This window comes from Alosa sapidissima, chromosome 11 (genome assembly GCF_018492685.1).
Source record: "Alosa sapidissima isolate fAloSap1 chromosome 11, fAloSap1.pri, whole genome shotgun sequence".
NCBI classification, from domain to species: domain Eukaryota; kingdom Metazoa; phylum Chordata; class Actinopteri; order Clupeiformes; family Clupeidae; genus Alosa; species Alosa sapidissima.
This window is the reverse complement of record NC_055967.1, coordinates 19,192,185-19,209,815: the sequence shown is the minus strand read 5'-3', so window position 1 is coordinate 19,209,815 and position 17,631 is coordinate 19,192,185. Positions and strand designations below refer to the sequence as shown.

Below are 17,631 nucleotides of genomic sequence, written 5' to 3'. Positions count from 1 at the left end.
ACACACACACACACACACACACACACATATAGGCTGTCATTTCTATTGCATACAGATACTCAGGTATTTCGAATTGGCTGTTACACAGAGTGTGTGATCAGAAACGTGGGCCTATAGGCTACTGTACAGTAACTGTATCGTACCATTTTAAATAATGTTGCGTAGAAAACGCGGGCGGAGTTTAGGGGGGAAGTTGAACTGGTTGAACCAATGAGTGTATACGCTCCAGAGAACCGGGAGCGTGTCTATTTTGCTTGTAAGCTAATACCGGGAACAGCAGGATAAGTGAAATTAAGCAGACATTTAGGGAGTGCACAGCGAAATTGAAAACGAAAAGTTAATTCTTGACGTAAGTCAATATCTGCATACACATACCCCAGTAATTATTATCTATAGTTTGGTAACGTTATTGATTATCTGCCTTTATACCTCATGGCCGGTTGCAAGTGTTAGCCAGCCAACTGCCCTTAGTAATACATGGGCGCATGTTGCCTTACAAGTTAGCCAGAGTACTTAGCTAGTCAGTTGTAGTCCTTATTTATTTCACTGGTTAGGACTTGATGCTGTAACTTAAGCTGTAGCTGTTACCTGTTTTACAAAGTTAGTGTAACTTAAACCTGATATGTCTTGCTTTAATAGTAGCTTTGCGAGCGTATGATAAGGTTAGCAAACTTAGCCTTGAGTTAGCTAGCATTTGCCATAGCCTACCTGACCGCTTGTTTACCCGTTAGCTTTTCAAATTCAGTTTATCTTGCTGAATGTTGATGTTGTGATGCCACTGTTCTGAATAGATGTTGATACACAAACAACGCTTTCAGTCACTAACATAATACCATACCAATACTGTTTGGGGGGGCTCTGACAGTCCTCGCCATGGACGCGGAGGGCTTTGAGGAGCTTCTGCAACAGGCAGAACAACTTGCGGCAGAGACAGAGGCTGTATCCGAGTTGCCTCATGTCGAGAGAAATCTCCAGGAGATCCAGCAGGCTGGAGAGAGACTGCGAGCCCGCACACTCACACGAACTTCTCAGGACACCGCCGATGTCAAAGCGTGAGTCCCGGGGGGTGGGGGGGTGTATTAGGGGTCTATGGTGGATACATCTGCTCATCTGCTGGGTCACCATAATAACTTCAATGGAGAAGTACAATACAATAACTGTCAACCATTTTCCATTCACTTGGCGTATATTCTTTCAGATATGACAGATATAAGTTGTCCCAAGAATCAGGTGTGAACTAGGCTTCAGTGAAAGCTTTATGCGTAAGAAATGAATGCAAAATTGTATTGTTTTAGTCACTTTATGTCCAGCACAGTTGATTGTCATATTATACAGTACCCTCCAGAATTATTGGCACCTCTGCTAAAGTTGACTAAAAAACGGTATAAAAAATAATCTGTTGGTGATTTATTGTAATCTCACAATGAAAAAAATAGGAAAAATCCAACCTTGAAGGGAAGCAAATTTATTTTGAGGAAAGGAAAATCTCATTAAGAAACAAACATTTTTAACAAAACCTGCACTGAGATGCACTGACATTGACTTTGAAACAGGCACTTTACTTTCGATATTTAAGATATCGCAATATTTCAGAGGAGTGATTAACTTTAAACAATCTTGACCGGAGGAACTCAACATTGGGCACCTCTGATATAAAGAAATCTAAAGACATTAAATAGCTAGTTATAGTTACCATATGGTAGCAACGGTGTCAGAAGACATAGATAATTACGAAAACTAAAAAAATACTTTTTTATTCTTTGAGCCAGCTCCTATCTATATTATCACAATGGTGATGCACCTTTTAATTGCACCTCCAACAGCATGGCGTACCTGTTACTGCCCACTGAAGCGCAGATGTTTGTGTCAAAGAATGGGGTGATTTCACCTAGGGCTGGGCGATATATCGATATATTTTAAAATGCGATATGGAATTAGACCATATCGCGTATATCGATATAGTTCAAATTTGCGCCGTGATCCTTGCTCCACGCAAGCTGCTGACCGGAGCTCTCTGCACTGCTGCGAAACTGCACGCTACTTTTCTCATATAAATGTATTTATTTCAGAAAAAGATTGGCCTATTTTATTTTATAGGCTTTTTTTATTTAAGATATTTTTTTTATTTAAATGTGCACCTTACGGAGCTTTGATTTAAAAAAAGGCACTCCAGTTTATGTGTACATTTTATTGTTATTTGAGTAGTGAGTTTTCAATAAAACTACTCATATTTGACTGAACATTTAATTTTACAGCTCTAACTTTGCGGAAAAAATATCGGGATATAGATCGTATATCGATATTCAACCTAAATATATCGGGATATGACTTTTGGTCCATATCGCCCAGCCCTAATTTCACCACATCAGTGTGCTCTGCCCACTGTAAGACCCTGCTCCAGGATAACTGCATGGACACAGTACAGATCTGTACATTAAGCAGCCTTTTTACATTTACAAAATGTACATTTTTTGACAAATGCCCCTGTGTAGTTAGGACCCAATGAATTCCCAAAAAGAATTTGGTGCCATTGCACCACAGCATGTCCATGAGAAGTTGTCCCTCTTCCTGACTATACCTATTTGCGTCCCTGAATGTTTAGTGCTCCCACATTCAATTTATTGCTATATAGCCTTGCTCTGTCAGTGTCTGTCAGTTGTAAACTGTTCCTATGATGAAGTAGGAGGATTACTTGCTTTGGGGGCAAAACTGACATGCTCGGTAGAACCTCGGACCTTTTTGGATGAGATTTTCAAATGCGTGCTTGGTGCCGCCCCTTGAGTTGGGCCATTACGTTATTCGTGGCCAGACCCTTATACAGATTGGGTCTGGTCCTCTAGGCTACTTTTAAGCTGTTTAGATGGAAAACTAATGTCGCAAAAATTATTCATTGTTGTAACTAACCACTTATTTTCACATCCTTTTTGTCTGTGTGTAACTAGATCAGTGCTTAACATTTCACCCTTGTATTTTCTTTCCTCAGGTCTATCCTGTTGGGCTCCCGGGGCCTGGACATCTTCCACATCTCCCAGCGACTGGAGAGTCTCAGCGCAGCCACCACCTTTGAGCCCCTCGAGCCTGTGAAGGACACTGACATACAGGTGAGGCAGTGCCGCTTCGGCTCCACATCTGTAACCTGACTTGTGTTTACCGCGCGGCTCAGCCCTGCACTAGCCCAGACTCGAACCCGCAAACTGCAGCACCTCGGATCGGGAGTTGCGTGCTAGCAATTGAGCTAACAACCCAGGCTGCCAGCTTTGTCACTAATACGACTCTTAAGGCGTTGAGAGGGTGGTTTACACAACATATATGCTACACAGCTACATACCACCTGGCTACAGTTACAAATCGACAGCCCTTCATATGTGCCAACACATCCTCAGTGAAGTACAGAGAAAGGCTGTGGACATGGCTTGCACAGCCATGTCCATGCATGCATTCACTTTCACACTATAATCCTTGCAAAAATTGAGTTGGGAACCATAGATAAACCCCAGATACAACATGTAACGTGACTCTCACCCTTATGTCATAATTCGGACCAAAATCACCATAAATCAGACCATTTTTTTTTTCAATTATGTAAACACATACACACTGACAGATGGATGGTCAAACATACAGACCCAATTGCAGTACCCTCTGCCCCTTACTTGGAGTGTAAGAAATACTAATATAGACAGCACTCATAATTAACTTCCTGCTCTTCAGAGATATCATATCACATTTATCGCTGTGGATATCAGTGTTCAGTGTTCTGGTCAACCTGTGAATGTATCCTATTCCTTGAGGTATCCTTAACGACCATGGGGAATCAAATATGTTTCATATATGAACCTGTTGTCATGGCTCCTGTGGGATGATTTACTGTTCCTTCTATGTTTAACACGGAACATTGATTTGAATATGATTGTCATTCTACTGTTTTCTTCTTCTGTGGTATAAACCCATATTGCAAATGTGCACGCACTGGTAAATTGCCACCCAGAGCTGAACTGTAACCCACAGCTGTAGAACCTGCTAGAAAGGAAAGGTTTTATCCAATTAAATTCAGTTTATGAATATGTCTCGGCACTTTGCAGAACCCAGCTTGGACTCAGAGGTTTTGTGTACAAAAATATGCTGTTTACTACAGAAACATGCAGTATGTCTGCCCAGCATTTGTTAGAGACAATTTACGGTACCTATGAATCTATTGTTCTTATATTATTTGTGTAACAAGGGGAGTTTTGCAATTGCTGTTCAGCAGCATCCCTTGCTCAAATGTACCTCTCTCCATGGAATTGAGTTCAATTGCCTTGCATCTGGCTGTGTTCTCCGGCGTTTAGTAGAAAAAGACTTTCCTGAGAAGGAATTTGTGAAATGTGAATTATTAATGTTGAGAAAATGTTCAGAAATATCAGCATCATTATCTAATTTCATATACTTGCAATAACATGTTTGTACTCAAGATGGCAGTACAAGCACTACCAGAGCCAATCAGTTGACGCATGTGCATGACTATAGCCTGGGGACGAGCTGTCAGATAATCATACACTGTTCAAAGGGTGATGTCCTTAAATTTAGACGTTGGAGTGTGGAAATCGCATCATAATCGGTAAAGGTTAATGCCAAGGATTATGAGAAGAGGAGAACGTACAGTGTAAGGCTCATATCTCTCCTTTGCGGAGGGAGGGAGGCAGGGAATGAAGGAATGGTCTGATGAGATGCTCTGAATTTATCATTTTCTTTGCTATGATATTACGTTATGGCTGAAGCCTCAGTGTAATTACTGTCCTTAAAGATAAAGCCGATTGACCTCTCAATCCAATTATTCATGTTTCCATCAAACTGCTTTTGGCCTTCATTTTTGGCTGAGGACATTTTGTGCCAAGTGAAATTAAGGCTATGCCCTAGATTTCTGTCTTAAACAACTGTGTCATTCATTTTTCAGTCGCTTTTGTATATATGAAGAGATTTATATCGGTAATAGCCTATGTTTAAGTGGAACTTGGCAAGGCTTTTGAAAAATACCTCTTCAGTCTCCTCTGTGTACTAGCCAGGTCCTTAGCACGTCCCAGTCTATTACGTGCTTCTCAACTAGGCCTTTTGAAATCGACTGTCCCGTGATGGTGCAGTCATTACACTTTCTCTCACTGAGGGGCGGAGGATCACAGGCGAACAGCTCTCAGGGTTCATGTGAGGTCCATTCTCCGCTCACTCAGTAAGCATTTCACAGCTGTGTTACATCACATTATAAAGATGGATGGGTCGAATTCCCAATTGTCGTACATATAAGTCCATTTTAGGGATGAAAATATGTCTATTATATCAGCAAGTTGGCATGTAAGTCTTGTATAAGCGAAAAAGACGTGCTGGCAGACGGTTTTGGTAACATAGCAACAATAAACACTTGACCGAAGCGCTCTGAAAATGAGCTTGAGGGCACTGTCACCGCAAAAAACGCGATTGGTGGACACCAGCCCAAATGGGTGCATGGTGTTGACGTCGCATTACCACCGTAGCTTCCATTATTCCTGCTACCGGAGCTCTGTGTCATGGCTTATCCCTTACTCATGGGACACTCACACTCATGCTTCCCAGGCCATCAGGTTTGTGATGTTGTCATTGCAGGGACGCTCAGGCGTCATCTGATGGTTAGCGCCCACTCAAACCCCCCCCATCCTGCATCTCATATTCAGGGTGCATATTGTGGATATGAATATGCTAATATAGCCCTTGACAGCATACTGTACTCTCTTGCTCTCGTTCTTTCTCTTTCTTTCTTCCTCTCTATCTCTTTTCCTCTGTGTGTATGTGTGTGTGTGTGCGTACATACGCACATATGTTTGTAAGGGCATTGAGTTCAGCACAGGAGCCCTGCCTGCTCAGAGATGTAAAGGTGGTGGAGGAATGAATGCTGGGCAGGGAGAGTGGAGAGGGAGGGTGGATGGTATCTCTCTCTCTCTCTCTTTCTCTCTCTATCTGTCTCTCTCTTCCTCTCTCTCTCTCTCTCTCTGTCTCTGATTGCCCTTGTGCCCGACCTTGGGAGGCCTAAAGAAGCCAGAGATAGAGCTGTGATTGAACTGTTTAAATGTACTCCAGACCTCCTCAGATCAGCGCTCAGTGATGCGGCTCTGTGGATTAGCGCACACTGCCTCTGTGTGCTGGTGTGGGCTTACATGTGTCTGCTGGTGTATCCCTTAAGTACGTAGCAAGGGTTGTTGTGCATCTGGGCTGGGCGGTTTGTCTGCTATTTCCCCCAAACTGTGCTCGATGCTGAGTGGCCTATAATGTGATTCCCACACTGGGTAGGCCATAGGTTTGTAATGGGTCAAGTAATTTTCTATAGGAAGATGCGCTCAGTGGCCCTTGATTAGGTACACCTTGTTAGTACCGGGTTAGACCCTTTTTTGCCTTCAGAACTCTCTTAATTATTGATGCCATATAGTCAACAAGGTGCTGGAAACAGTCCTCAGAGATTTTGGTCCATATTGACATGATGGCATCACACAGTTGCTGCATATTTGTCAGCTACACATCCATGATGCGAATCTCCCATTCCACTACAGCCTTGGATTGAGCTCTAGTGACTGTGGAAGCCATTTGAATACAGTGAACTCATAGTTTATGTTTAAGAAATCAGTTTGAGATGTTTCGAGGTTCTTGACATGGTGTGCATTATCCTACTGAAAGTAGCCATCAGAAGATGGGTTCACTGTGGTCATAAAGGAATTTACATGGTCATACTCAGGTAGACTGTGGCATTTAAACAATGCTTAGTTTGTACTAAGAGGCCCAAAGTTTGCCAAAACAATACCACCAGCAGCCTGAGTAGTTGATGCAAGGTAGGATGGATCAATGCTTTCGTGTTGTTTACACCCAATTCTGACCCTACCATCCCAATGTCACAGCAAAAAAACGAGACTCATCAGACCAGGCAACATTTTTCCAATCTTCTACTGTCTAATTTTTGTGAGTCTGTGTGAATTGTAGTGACAGTGTCCTGTTCTTAGCTGACAGGAGTGGCCTTCTGCTGCTGTCGCCCATCTGCTCCAAGGTTCTTTGTGTTGTGCATTCAGAGATACTCTTCTGCATTCTTTGGTGGTAACAAGTGGTCATTTGAGTTATTGTTGCCTTTCTATCAGCTTAAACCAGTCTGGCCATTCTCCTCTGACCTCTGGCACCAACAAGGCATTTCCACCCACAGAACTGCCGCTCATTGGATATTTTCTCTTTTTCGGACCATTCTCTGTAAATCCTTGAGACCCTAGTTGTGTGTGAAAATCCCAGTAGATCAGCAGTTTGAGAAATACTCAGACCAGCCCGTCTAGCACCAACAACCATGCCATGTTCAAAGTTACTTAAATCGTCTTTCTTCCCTGTTCTGACTCTCAGTTTGAACTTCAGCAGATTATCTTGACACTGACTGTGTTTACATGCACTTCAGGATCCTGGTTATGATTGGGATTTTGAAGTATCCCTGTTTTGTATTTGTGCATGTAAACAACATATCCTTATTTTCAGAACCCCGGATAAGCCCTTATCCCGGTTTTGAGTAACCCGGTAATCTCACACTACAGGATTTTAAAATCTTTTACGTTTTTTAAAAATCGGATGGTATCACACACATAAAGACAATCTCAGCCGACAATCTTCTCTTTGATCGGAAACACGCACACACTAAGATTTGAAAACAATGGGGCATCACACACTACAGGATGTTAATAAAGATTACCATGCCAGAGGGTGAACGTGATGGCTCTGTTCAAAACGGTAGCTCACTTCAAATTACATTATGTAGGAGGCATCCTACTCACCTACAACAACCCTTTCAATAGCCTCCTTTGTTTGTTTTCCTCGGAAGTCTTCCATCCAGAGGGCCATTTCATAAAAGGCCATTAACTAAGCCTGACTGTGAGCCTGGTCAGGACCAGACTAGCTGCATACAATAAATGGTAATTTATGTGCTAGATTCAGCCGGGTTAACCAAAAATCTCATCTTAATCCGCTTTCTAGGATTTACACATAGAACACATAGCTTATAGACTACATTTTATATTTTTTGCCCAAGTGTTTTGTTTAGTTCACTTAACCTATTTAGTGAAATATGCTTTATGGTGTCCCTAACAGTCATGTTCCTCATCTTGTCATAGGCTATGCAACAACCTAACAAGACTGTTGCAGTCAAGTAATTTTGGCAGTTATTTTGAATTAAGGACAGGATCTGTACTCTCCTAATTTAGGATTGCTAAATTAGGAAATTTCTAAGTTAGGATTGTTCTTTAATAGGCAAATTCCTATCTTAAGTTAATTTTTTGATTTTTTTTTCCTAAATGATAATTAGAAAACATGCTTCTTCTGTAATACTAAAAATCCTAAATGCCATCCTAAACTGAGATAAGATAGGAGTTAGGACGTTTCTGTAATGAGGCCCCAGGTCTGGCCACTGTGAGGTGAGGAGGCCGTGGCAGCAACCAGAACACAGGACACACCCCCCATCTGGCTTTCTGCCTGTGAAACACTGCCTGCTGTATCTGTGACTACCCAGCCAAGGACAACAGGCGCACTGTCAGAGGGTGAGGGGTAGAATTAGTGAGGTATCATAATTGTCAGGTTTCTCATCGCGTTTGATTTGGTCATTATTCTTGGGAATGTGCTTTAATATAGCTTTTGGAAAGTGACAAGGATAAGAAATTCAACTGATTGCTCTGAGGAATGCACAGCTATTAAGAGTTTTACCTGAATACGGAGTGAAAACATTTTGTTTTTTATCAGACAATGATGGCAGATGGTAGATATGTTTTTTAATGGTCAATGCAGCTTTTGGAAGGTGACTACGATAAAATTCAATTGATTATCTGAACACAAAGTGAAAACAGGGTTTTTTTCAGGGATTTGAAAAGATTTGAAAATGCACCTAAATAGAAATGGGTTTTTGAAAGCGCTTGAAAATATTTGTTAGAAAGGGCAAGAGATCACATTGTGTACCACCACTGTGACTAGGGGTATCATGATTCTCCAAATCCTCGATTCGATCTAATTTTCAATTTTAAAGTCACGATTAAAGACACAATTTTTAAAAAATATTACTATTTATGCATTCCTTATATGTTATTTAGTTTTTTTGCCTTTTTTTTTGCCTTTCTGTTTCGGGGGGCTTTTATTTTGAAACCGTTCCAACCGTGAGGTGGTATTGAAACGGAACAAACACAGAATGATAATTTGATTGTTTCAGCACACTCCGAAGTGACCCAAGGTTAGTGTTCATGGAATATGTACTTATCAATGTGCATTTTAAGCCTTTTAAAGTGATTTTGGGCTGTAACTAGATCATCTTGAATTTGATGCTTAAGAAGGAGTAGGGACCCTGAATAATAATGGTATACACAGTCAATAGCCACGTTTACGTGGACTTTTTTTTTTTTTTTTGTCTTTCATTGAGCCATTATTCTGGTTCCAATCAGATTAAAAATGTCCATGTAAACCCACCCAATGATTCATAGTAGATATGTATTATAATAGTGAGGACAACAGATTCTGACTCCTGCCCTTCTGGGCTATGCCACTGAAATGCCCCGAAATGCCCCTCTGATGCCCCAGCTCTCTTGTCTCTCCCTCTGTGCATTAGACTTCTATAGGCATTATCATCTCATAGATCAGAATTGTTGTGACAAGGCAGCATTAGACATCAGATTATGCTGAGGCAATGGAGCAGGAAGATCACTCTTCAGTTTCCCATTGCATCCTATGCAGTTTGACTAGCAAGACAAACAGAGGTTCTGCCCTTTTCTATTGTCGTGGTGATGGGCGTTTCAGTTTCACAAGCTGAACTTTTAAAGCATTGTGGCAGCTATATGGTAGGGGCTAGGAGGGCTTTATAGTAAACTTCACATATATTCAGTGGGGAAGGAAGAAGGCCATAATAAAGACTTACTACATCATATGAATACAGTGAGGACCTTAAGCAAACCTTTACAATTGCCCAGCAAAGATGTCAGTGTAGCTTTTATACACAATGTTGGAGTACATCGTTTGAAGTTGAAAAAGCAGATAAGAGTAACCTTAGAAAATAAGGCAAATAGACACTAGAGTAGCCCTTGTATGTTACATTACATTGCATTGCACACTCTTTTGTTAATCAAATGGCATTGGTGATATGAATCACAAGGCTTCCTAGTACATACACACACACAAACACACAATTTACGTTGTTTGTCAGGCTACCATGTTGTTGAGCCAGTGAGAGACAGGCAAGTGGCATCCTCTGTTGACTCATCAGAATGCATTATTGATCACCCCACCCTTGTCCAGCCTCCTCCTCGCCACCCCCACCCCCACCCTGTTTCTCGTATTCTAATAGCCTGATGCTGCCTCTTCCTCTCCTCCCTCGTCCGCCTCTCTGCTAGCCGAAATCCCCCACCCCCCAGCCCAGCCCAGCCTGCCAGACCCTGCCTCTTCCCCTGTCTTACTGGAAGTGCACTTAGCATCTGGCAGACTCGGCCTCTTCCCTGGCTTACTCTGAGTGCTCACACTTAGCTCCCAGCTCCCCAGTGGTCAGATCCTATTCCCACACCCATGTACGTAGAGCCGCAATGGACGACCATGAGGGCTCCTCAGAGCCTCAGTTTCCTTCGCTTATTCCCCTGGTCCCCTCCCACACAGTCTTGTGTCCACATGGTGTGTGCATCTGTGGATGCATGTCTTTAGGATGTTACAAGAGACGTATAGAGTTGGTGCGCTATAGATCACTGTTATGTAAGATCCGTGGGCTTGGAGTGGGTGTGGAGTGCCTGATTGGCACTGAATGGCGGAACGGTCTGTTCTTTGCTATGTTGCGGTTGGGGCTACCGACACCGCCACACTGTATGTTCTAAGACCTGCCTCAGGACAATGAGAATCACTGTCACTGACATTAAGGCACACAGTAGCCAGACACTCCTGTCACTCCCTTAAGGGAATGGAATACGATGACTTTGTGGGTGTGTGTTTATGTATGTGTGTGTGTCTTTGTTATGTGTTGAGAGTATGTGAGACAGAATTTGTTTGTGTGTGTCTTTGTTATGTGTTGAGAGTATGTGAGACAGAATTTGTTTGTGTGTGTCTTTGTGTATGTGCTAAGAGTGTGTGAGACAGAATGGGTTTGTGTGTGTCTTTGTGTATGTGTGAGAGAATGGGTTTGTGTGTGTGTGTGTGTGTGTGTGAGAGAGAGAGAAAGAGAGAGAGTGCACATACGTGAGTGGGCGAGGACTCTCACATATGCTCTGTTTGACCGTGGACCGTTTTACCATATGCAATTTCTGTATGTAGGATATGATTGCTTTGTGTGACCTCTGCGCCATGCGCCGCAAGGTCTGTCCGCGATTGGGCGATCACAAGCATAGTCTATTTTACTGCGGCTTCAGATGAAATGAACACGCCTCACGTCGCGGCCATTACAGGTTTACAAAGCGAGATGGAGAGAGAGGGAGAGACGGACAGACAGAGAGAGAAATGGAGAGAGAGAGAGAGAGAGATGGGTGGGGAGGGATAGGAGAGGAAAAGAACTGAGGAGGGGAAATGGATTGATGGAGACATGTGCATGGACTAGTAGACAGGAATAGTGAAGAGTGTCAGAGAATTGAAAGGATGAGAAAGAGAAATATGAACCATGTAGACAGGGTGAGAGTGAGGGAGAGGGGAGAGAAACCACTACAGGATGCATGGAGCTAGGACTAAAATGGCGGCGAACAAGGCAATGCTTCCTGTCTCTCTCTTTTTTCTCATACTCTGTCTCTCACGCTTTCTTCCCCTCTCATTCTCACTGTCTCTCTGTCTTTCACTTTTTCCCGCTCTGTATCTCACCCATTCTCTCTCTCTCTTTCCTCTCTCTCTCTCTCTCAGTGTGTAAACTGTCCCTCTTTCTCCCTCAGTCTCTCCATCCTCCATCTTTCCTTGCTCCCAGCCCCAGTCCCCCACCCCCATCCTCCTTCCTCCTCCTCCTCCACCCTGGAGGCATCCCTCTGGTCTGGGCACTGGGATGAATGCAGCCGAGAGAGAGAGAGAGAAAGAGAGAGAGAAAGAAAGAAAGGAAGAGCGAAAGAAGGGGGGATGTGGGGGGGGGGGGAATAACTGCACACGGGTAACCCTGCCCCTCGCTCAGCTGACTGTGTGTGTGTGTGTGTGTGTGCGCTGATGCTGTGTAGGCAGACAGCGTGCGCCTCTTATTAACTAAACATGATCCTTAAGAGGATTATTAGCCCACTTTCTGGACAGGATGTCGGAAGCCATCAAGAGTGGGGGGGGGGGCGAGGGGGAAAAAAATCCATTACCATAATTGCATTGCGCTAAGGGAGAGAGAGAGAGAGAGCGAGGGATGGAGGGAAGGAAGGATGCAGGAAGATGTATAAAAAGAGAGAAAACGAGTGGGACTGAAAGAGTAGAATTGCAGGGAGGGGTAGAGAGGGGAGGGGGGTGGCTGATGGAGAGAGCGAGTGAGAGTGGCAGACAGCGGAGGTTGAATAATCGCCGCCTCCTCTCCCCCCCCCCCCACCCCCCCCCTTCTCTCCATCTCCCCTCCCCCCGTCTCAGAGCCGAGTTGGTACGTTCCGGCTCCCACAATAAAAGCAGCTCCCAGTCAGCCTCCTTGTGGCACATATTCTGGGTTCAGACCACTCTACCGCCTCTGGGGTGGCAGCAGGAGCAGGCACAGGCATCGGGTCGGTAGCACTGCCAGGGCAGGGCCCACACCGGCTAGCACTGCGGGTCAGACAGTGCCCCAGCATGGTGCCAACCCAGCCCTGCGGACCCCCAGTGCCTGAGCCGAGGGTGGCACGGTGGGGTGCGGGCGGCAGCGGCAGACACGATGGCAGCAGTGGCGGTGGCAGCTCTGACTACCGGTCTACCTGCGTTCCGCCACCCCCACCGCCACCCCCTCTCACTCCTCTCCTCCCTGTGCCAGGTTGAGCCACAGCACCAGTGAGTATCGCTGTCACATACATGGATGCATGCCTGACTGTCTATCTATATGTGTGCCCCTCACACAGGCACACACACACACATAGACGTGCATGCTGATACGGATCATAGACGGCTTTTGTAAGGCATTGGAGCGCCTTCCGTTTAATGTGTGTGTGTGTGTGTGTGTGTGTGAAGGAGTGGGTTTGTGGAGGGGGGTGGGGGGCAGGGGCGTGAGTAGATGGTCATGTATGACTGTTTCACACACACACACACACACAGGAAGTGAAGGGGGTTAGGGTGGGGTCGTCTTCTTCTTCTTCCTCCTCCTCTTCCTCAGCTTCATTGTTTGAAGTGAAATGGACAGAGGAGGGAGAGAAAAAAAGACTAGAGTTGGAGAGTAAAAAGAGAGAAAGAGCGTGGGAGAGAGGAAGAATGAATGCAAGAGGCTGTGGTCTCGGCAGAGGTCAGCCTTGGCTTATTTTAACTGGAGCAGGGAGCATCTCAGGCGAAGGTAAATCCAGGGCGAGATGCCTGCAGGAACGCCGCCTGCCTGCATGACCGCCCAACTGGGGTGGGGTGGGGGGGGGGGGGGGGGGGGGCATTTGACTGTGTCTTACATACGAATGCATTGTATGGCTACAAATCTATATGTTCATATGTATGTATACGAGCTGTTTTAAACTGAATTGTGTATCTGTGTATGTATGCATGTATATATGTAACCTGGAATGGGATTTCTTTTGTTGTTAAGTGCGACTGCAGTGCGCGACATCTATCTGTGAATTTCACAGGAGGTAATTTGATTGTAAAGTAGGTGTGATTTTAATCGATATTCGCGGTTAATAATAACAGCGTTAACAGAGGTTTCTCTTGCGTGGAATTGACTGCATGTGTGTAACCAGCTCCTGCATGAAACATGTATGTTGAGCAGTATGTGGAACAGGCGTGTGCGGAGATGCATGCGTGCTCACTCACCCCCTCTGGGGTTCAGCACACAAGCTGTAGTTGAGGAGGGGAACCCCCTCAATGCCCTCTTTAATAGAACTATAAATTCTGCCGTATAGATTTTACTATGGAGAATACGAGGATAAGAATGGTGGCTGAACATTCTAGAAAAAAAGGGGGTGCCATATGGGTTACTGTCATTTTCCTCTCACCTGTGTAGAGGTTTGAAGAATTCATTTCTGTTCATTCGCTTAGATTATGGAACGTCTATATTCAGGTTTCGTCCGTTCGTTGTATTTAATTGATAACATTTTCGTCGATTGGCAAACAATGGCGGTTTTGCGACCATCCCTTTTTCGTTGAGAACAGGGCGGAATGCGTCACTCGCCCCATTCGTGCCCTGGCTTGACTCGACAGAATTTCAAGGGGGACCACGGTCTGGAGGAGATGCAGGTATCCAGGAGAGCACTTCTTCATCTCCTCCTTCTCCTCCAGATCCTCCATGGTGCCTTTCTCCTCAGGCACACATGAAGCACCTCTCTGCAGAGATCTGACCTGAGCTCCGGCGGTTAAAAATAGCTTCGTTGTACGCTCCCGGGGTGTAAACTGGGTTGAACCTGTTCCAGTGAGGACGAGGATGGGAGGATGGGAGGTGGACCCCTGATCGACCTGAGGGGGGCGCTCCTTTCTCTCATTTTTCTCTGTCACGCTTTCTCTCTCTCTCTCTCTCTCTCTCTCTCTCTTTCCCTCTTTCTCCTTCACTCCCCCTCTTCCCTAGTTTCCTTCTCTTTCTCAGTCGTTGTCTCTCTTCTCGCTCTCTCTCTCTCTCTCTTACACGTTAAGGAAAAGAAAGGGTGCAGTGACTGAGCAAGGAAACAAAAAAAGGAGATAAGAGATTGAAATAGGGAAGATAAATGGATCATGTTAATTCTCATTTGCTTTGAAGAATGTATTCCTTTGTCTGAAATAAAAGAAATCGCTGTCGTTTTGCATATAGAAAAGCAGCCCTCGCCACTCCTCAGGCCCACATGAGCACATACACACACACACACACACACACACACACACACACACACACACACACACACACACACACTCTATCCCCAGCCTTGGTTTGGTCCACAGGCCACGGTTTTGTTCACACTTGTCATCTAGGCGCCTGAGCTCCCACGGAAGTAATAAATCCATCCTCGTTTGCAGCTGTCAATCAAAATTTGATGGGTATGTGTGTGTGGGTTAGACAGAGGGAGAGGAATCGGCAGATGTGGCAATGGTTTCAGGCGGGGGGGGGGGGGGGGGGAGGGGTGTGTAGGGGGAAGGGTGGTTGACATGTTCTCTCCACTGACCTGGAGATGACGGTCACTTGGGGGGAGGAACAGTGAGGGCATGAAGGTTGGGGGGGGGGGTGGTATTTGGAGAAAGAGCGGGTTGGTGGGGGGATTTGGGGAAAGAGCATCGGCTTCATCACGTTCCATCAGTCCAGCCCACCATGACGGCTGAGAAGACAAGGGTGTGGTGCAAAGACAGTAGTGACACACACACACACACACACACACACACACACACACACACACACACACACACACACACACACACACACACACATACGCACACAGGGGATGTAAAGGGAGTGACAGGCAGTAGAGGCCAAGGCATGAGTTGACTGACATCTGTTTCTGAGATTTTTTCTCTCTGTATGCCACTCTGGTTCACTGGGTCATTCAACCACTTTGGCTTTTTTAATAAATAAAAAAACATATTTTGAGCGTTTTGTATCGTACATAATGATTTGCATTGTCATCGTCCTCAGCCCCACCCAAAGCGAATTGTGCGTCTTTTCGCTTTCTTTCTCTGATACCTTTCTTACTCTCTCTTTCACTTTCTCTGCATCTTGCCATCTCTCACTTTCTCTCCCATCATCCTCTTACATTCTCTCTTGCTTTCACCATTCAGTCATTTTTTTTTGGTTGAGTTTTCTTTTTCTGCCTCTCTGTATTCTCCCTCTGGCTCATTTATTCCTTCGCTTTCTTTCTCTCGTTCTCTAGTGTTCCATTTCGATCTTTCGCCTCGCTCTCCTCTCCGTCTTTGCCACTCGCTCGCCAAGGCGTCCCCCACCCCCACTCTGATACGGCTGCCAGTGCCTCTCCCAACCCCCAGACAGTTTGTGAGTGTGTGTGTGTGTGCACGAGTTCGGTGTGCGTGTGCGTGTATGTGTATGTCCGTGTATGGATGTGTGCGTCAAAGCGTGTTTGCATACATGTGTTTGAGTGCTAGATTACGCAAGAGTGTGTGTGTGTGTGTGTGTGTGTGTGTGTGAGTGACTACGCTGTCCACGGCCCCACTTGTCAAGGCTGGCTGCTTGTATCAGTATGTAGCTTTTTTCGCAGAGAAACAAGCTTACTGCCTATATGCAGGGAAGTGATGTACATGTGTGTCTGCGCAAATGTACTATAGTTTGCACACAAACATGTGCATGTGTCTACGCCACTGTTCGGTGACACAGCAATTTATTTGGTCCCATCACAATTAAATTGCAGAAGAGGCGTGAACCCAGATGACCTCTCAATGCTGCAGAGATGTAGAAAGTCATCTGTGGGTCCTTGCATGATAGCCTCACCATGAGCCATTTTCTGCCCTCTTTTAAACGCGCAGAAGCGGAGTCTTGCGCCCGCTGTGTCTTTGTTCGTGCTACGACGAGGCCGTTGGCTGTCGACGCCCCGCATATCCAGCTGATTTCAATCTGCACGCCGAGGAGGGCGCAGGAAAAGCACAGACTCCCGAGCCGCTTGCCCCCGTGGCGGCGGAGCGAATGCAAGACGGGGGAAGGCGAGCGGTGAACGGCGAACAGAAAAAGCGGCAGATAGGGTGTGTCCATCAGGCGCCTGGGAGGCGTGCGGCTTTGCACCGTTGCAAAAGGGGCCTGGTGTCGGCTCCGGCTCCGACATCCCTCCTCTTCCCCATTCTCCACACGATTACAAAGAATCCGCTTGGAATCAGTAGATTATTTAGTTGCCTGGTGATATTATTTGTTTATTTGGTGTTCATTGTGTTTATTTATTTGATCTGGGGAACATTCCAGAACATGCGTGGAGACTGCACATAGGAGGCAGATTGGACCGTTGCGCATAGCTGCGCCCATTTCTGCTCCGCATTAGATGCCTGGGAGGAATAGCGTTCCACGTACATTTTTAGCTGCGCTGGTGATAATGATAGTGATTCTGTACTGATTGCCTGTGGAGCTAACAGCCAGAGAGAGAGAGTGCGAGAGAAAGAGAGAGAGAGGGATGGGAGAGAGGGCGAGAGAGAGAGAGAGAGAGAGAGAAGGGGAGGCAGGCAGGGAAAGAGAGTAGAAAAGTAAGAAATTGAAAGAGAAATGGAGAGAATGATGGAGAGAAATTGTGGCACTCCGAGGTAGAGAGAGAGAGAAAGAGAGCAAGAGTGAGGGGGAGGGAAAGAGAGAGGGAAGGCTCTGCGGGCTCTGGAGTGGAAAGTAGGCTGCGGCGAGTCTTAACCCCCCGGCCATGTTTCTCCTTACAGGGCTTCCTGAAGAACGAGAGGGACAATGCACTGCTCTCCGCCATCGAAGAGTCCCGACGCAGGGTGAGTTGCACTCCATCTCTCCATCCATCCATCCATCCATCCATCCTTCCCTTCATGCTCTCTTTCTCCTGTCCATCCCTTTCTCCCTTTATTCTTTCTTTCTCTCATCCTGTCTATTCATCCATTGTTCCTTTATTCTTCCTCTCTCCTCTGTCCATACCTCCATCC

At 45.4% G+C, this 17,631-nt stretch overlaps 1 protein-coding gene across 2 annotated transcripts in view; it reads left to right on the top strand.

The window, feature by feature from the left end:
- The first annotated feature begins 4 nt into the window (after positions 1-4).
- Positions 5-17,631, top strand: part of nup93 (nucleoporin 93) — a 32,894-nt gene continuing 15,267 nt past the window's right edge. The window contains exons 1-4 of one of the 2 annotated variants that reach the window (XM_042109921.1): positions 5-349; positions 866-1,052; positions 2,984-3,101; positions 17,401-17,463. In XM_042109921.1, the coding sequence (XP_041965855.1) occupies positions 874-1,052; positions 2,984-3,101; positions 17,401-17,463 (360 nt within the window). In that variant the 5' untranslated portion in view covers positions 5-349; positions 866-873. Of the gene's footprint in view, positions 350-865; positions 1,053-2,983; positions 3,102-12,672; positions 12,937-17,400; positions 17,464-17,631 lie in introns of those variants that run through there. The other variant, XM_042109922.1, reaches the window with a different exon arrangement.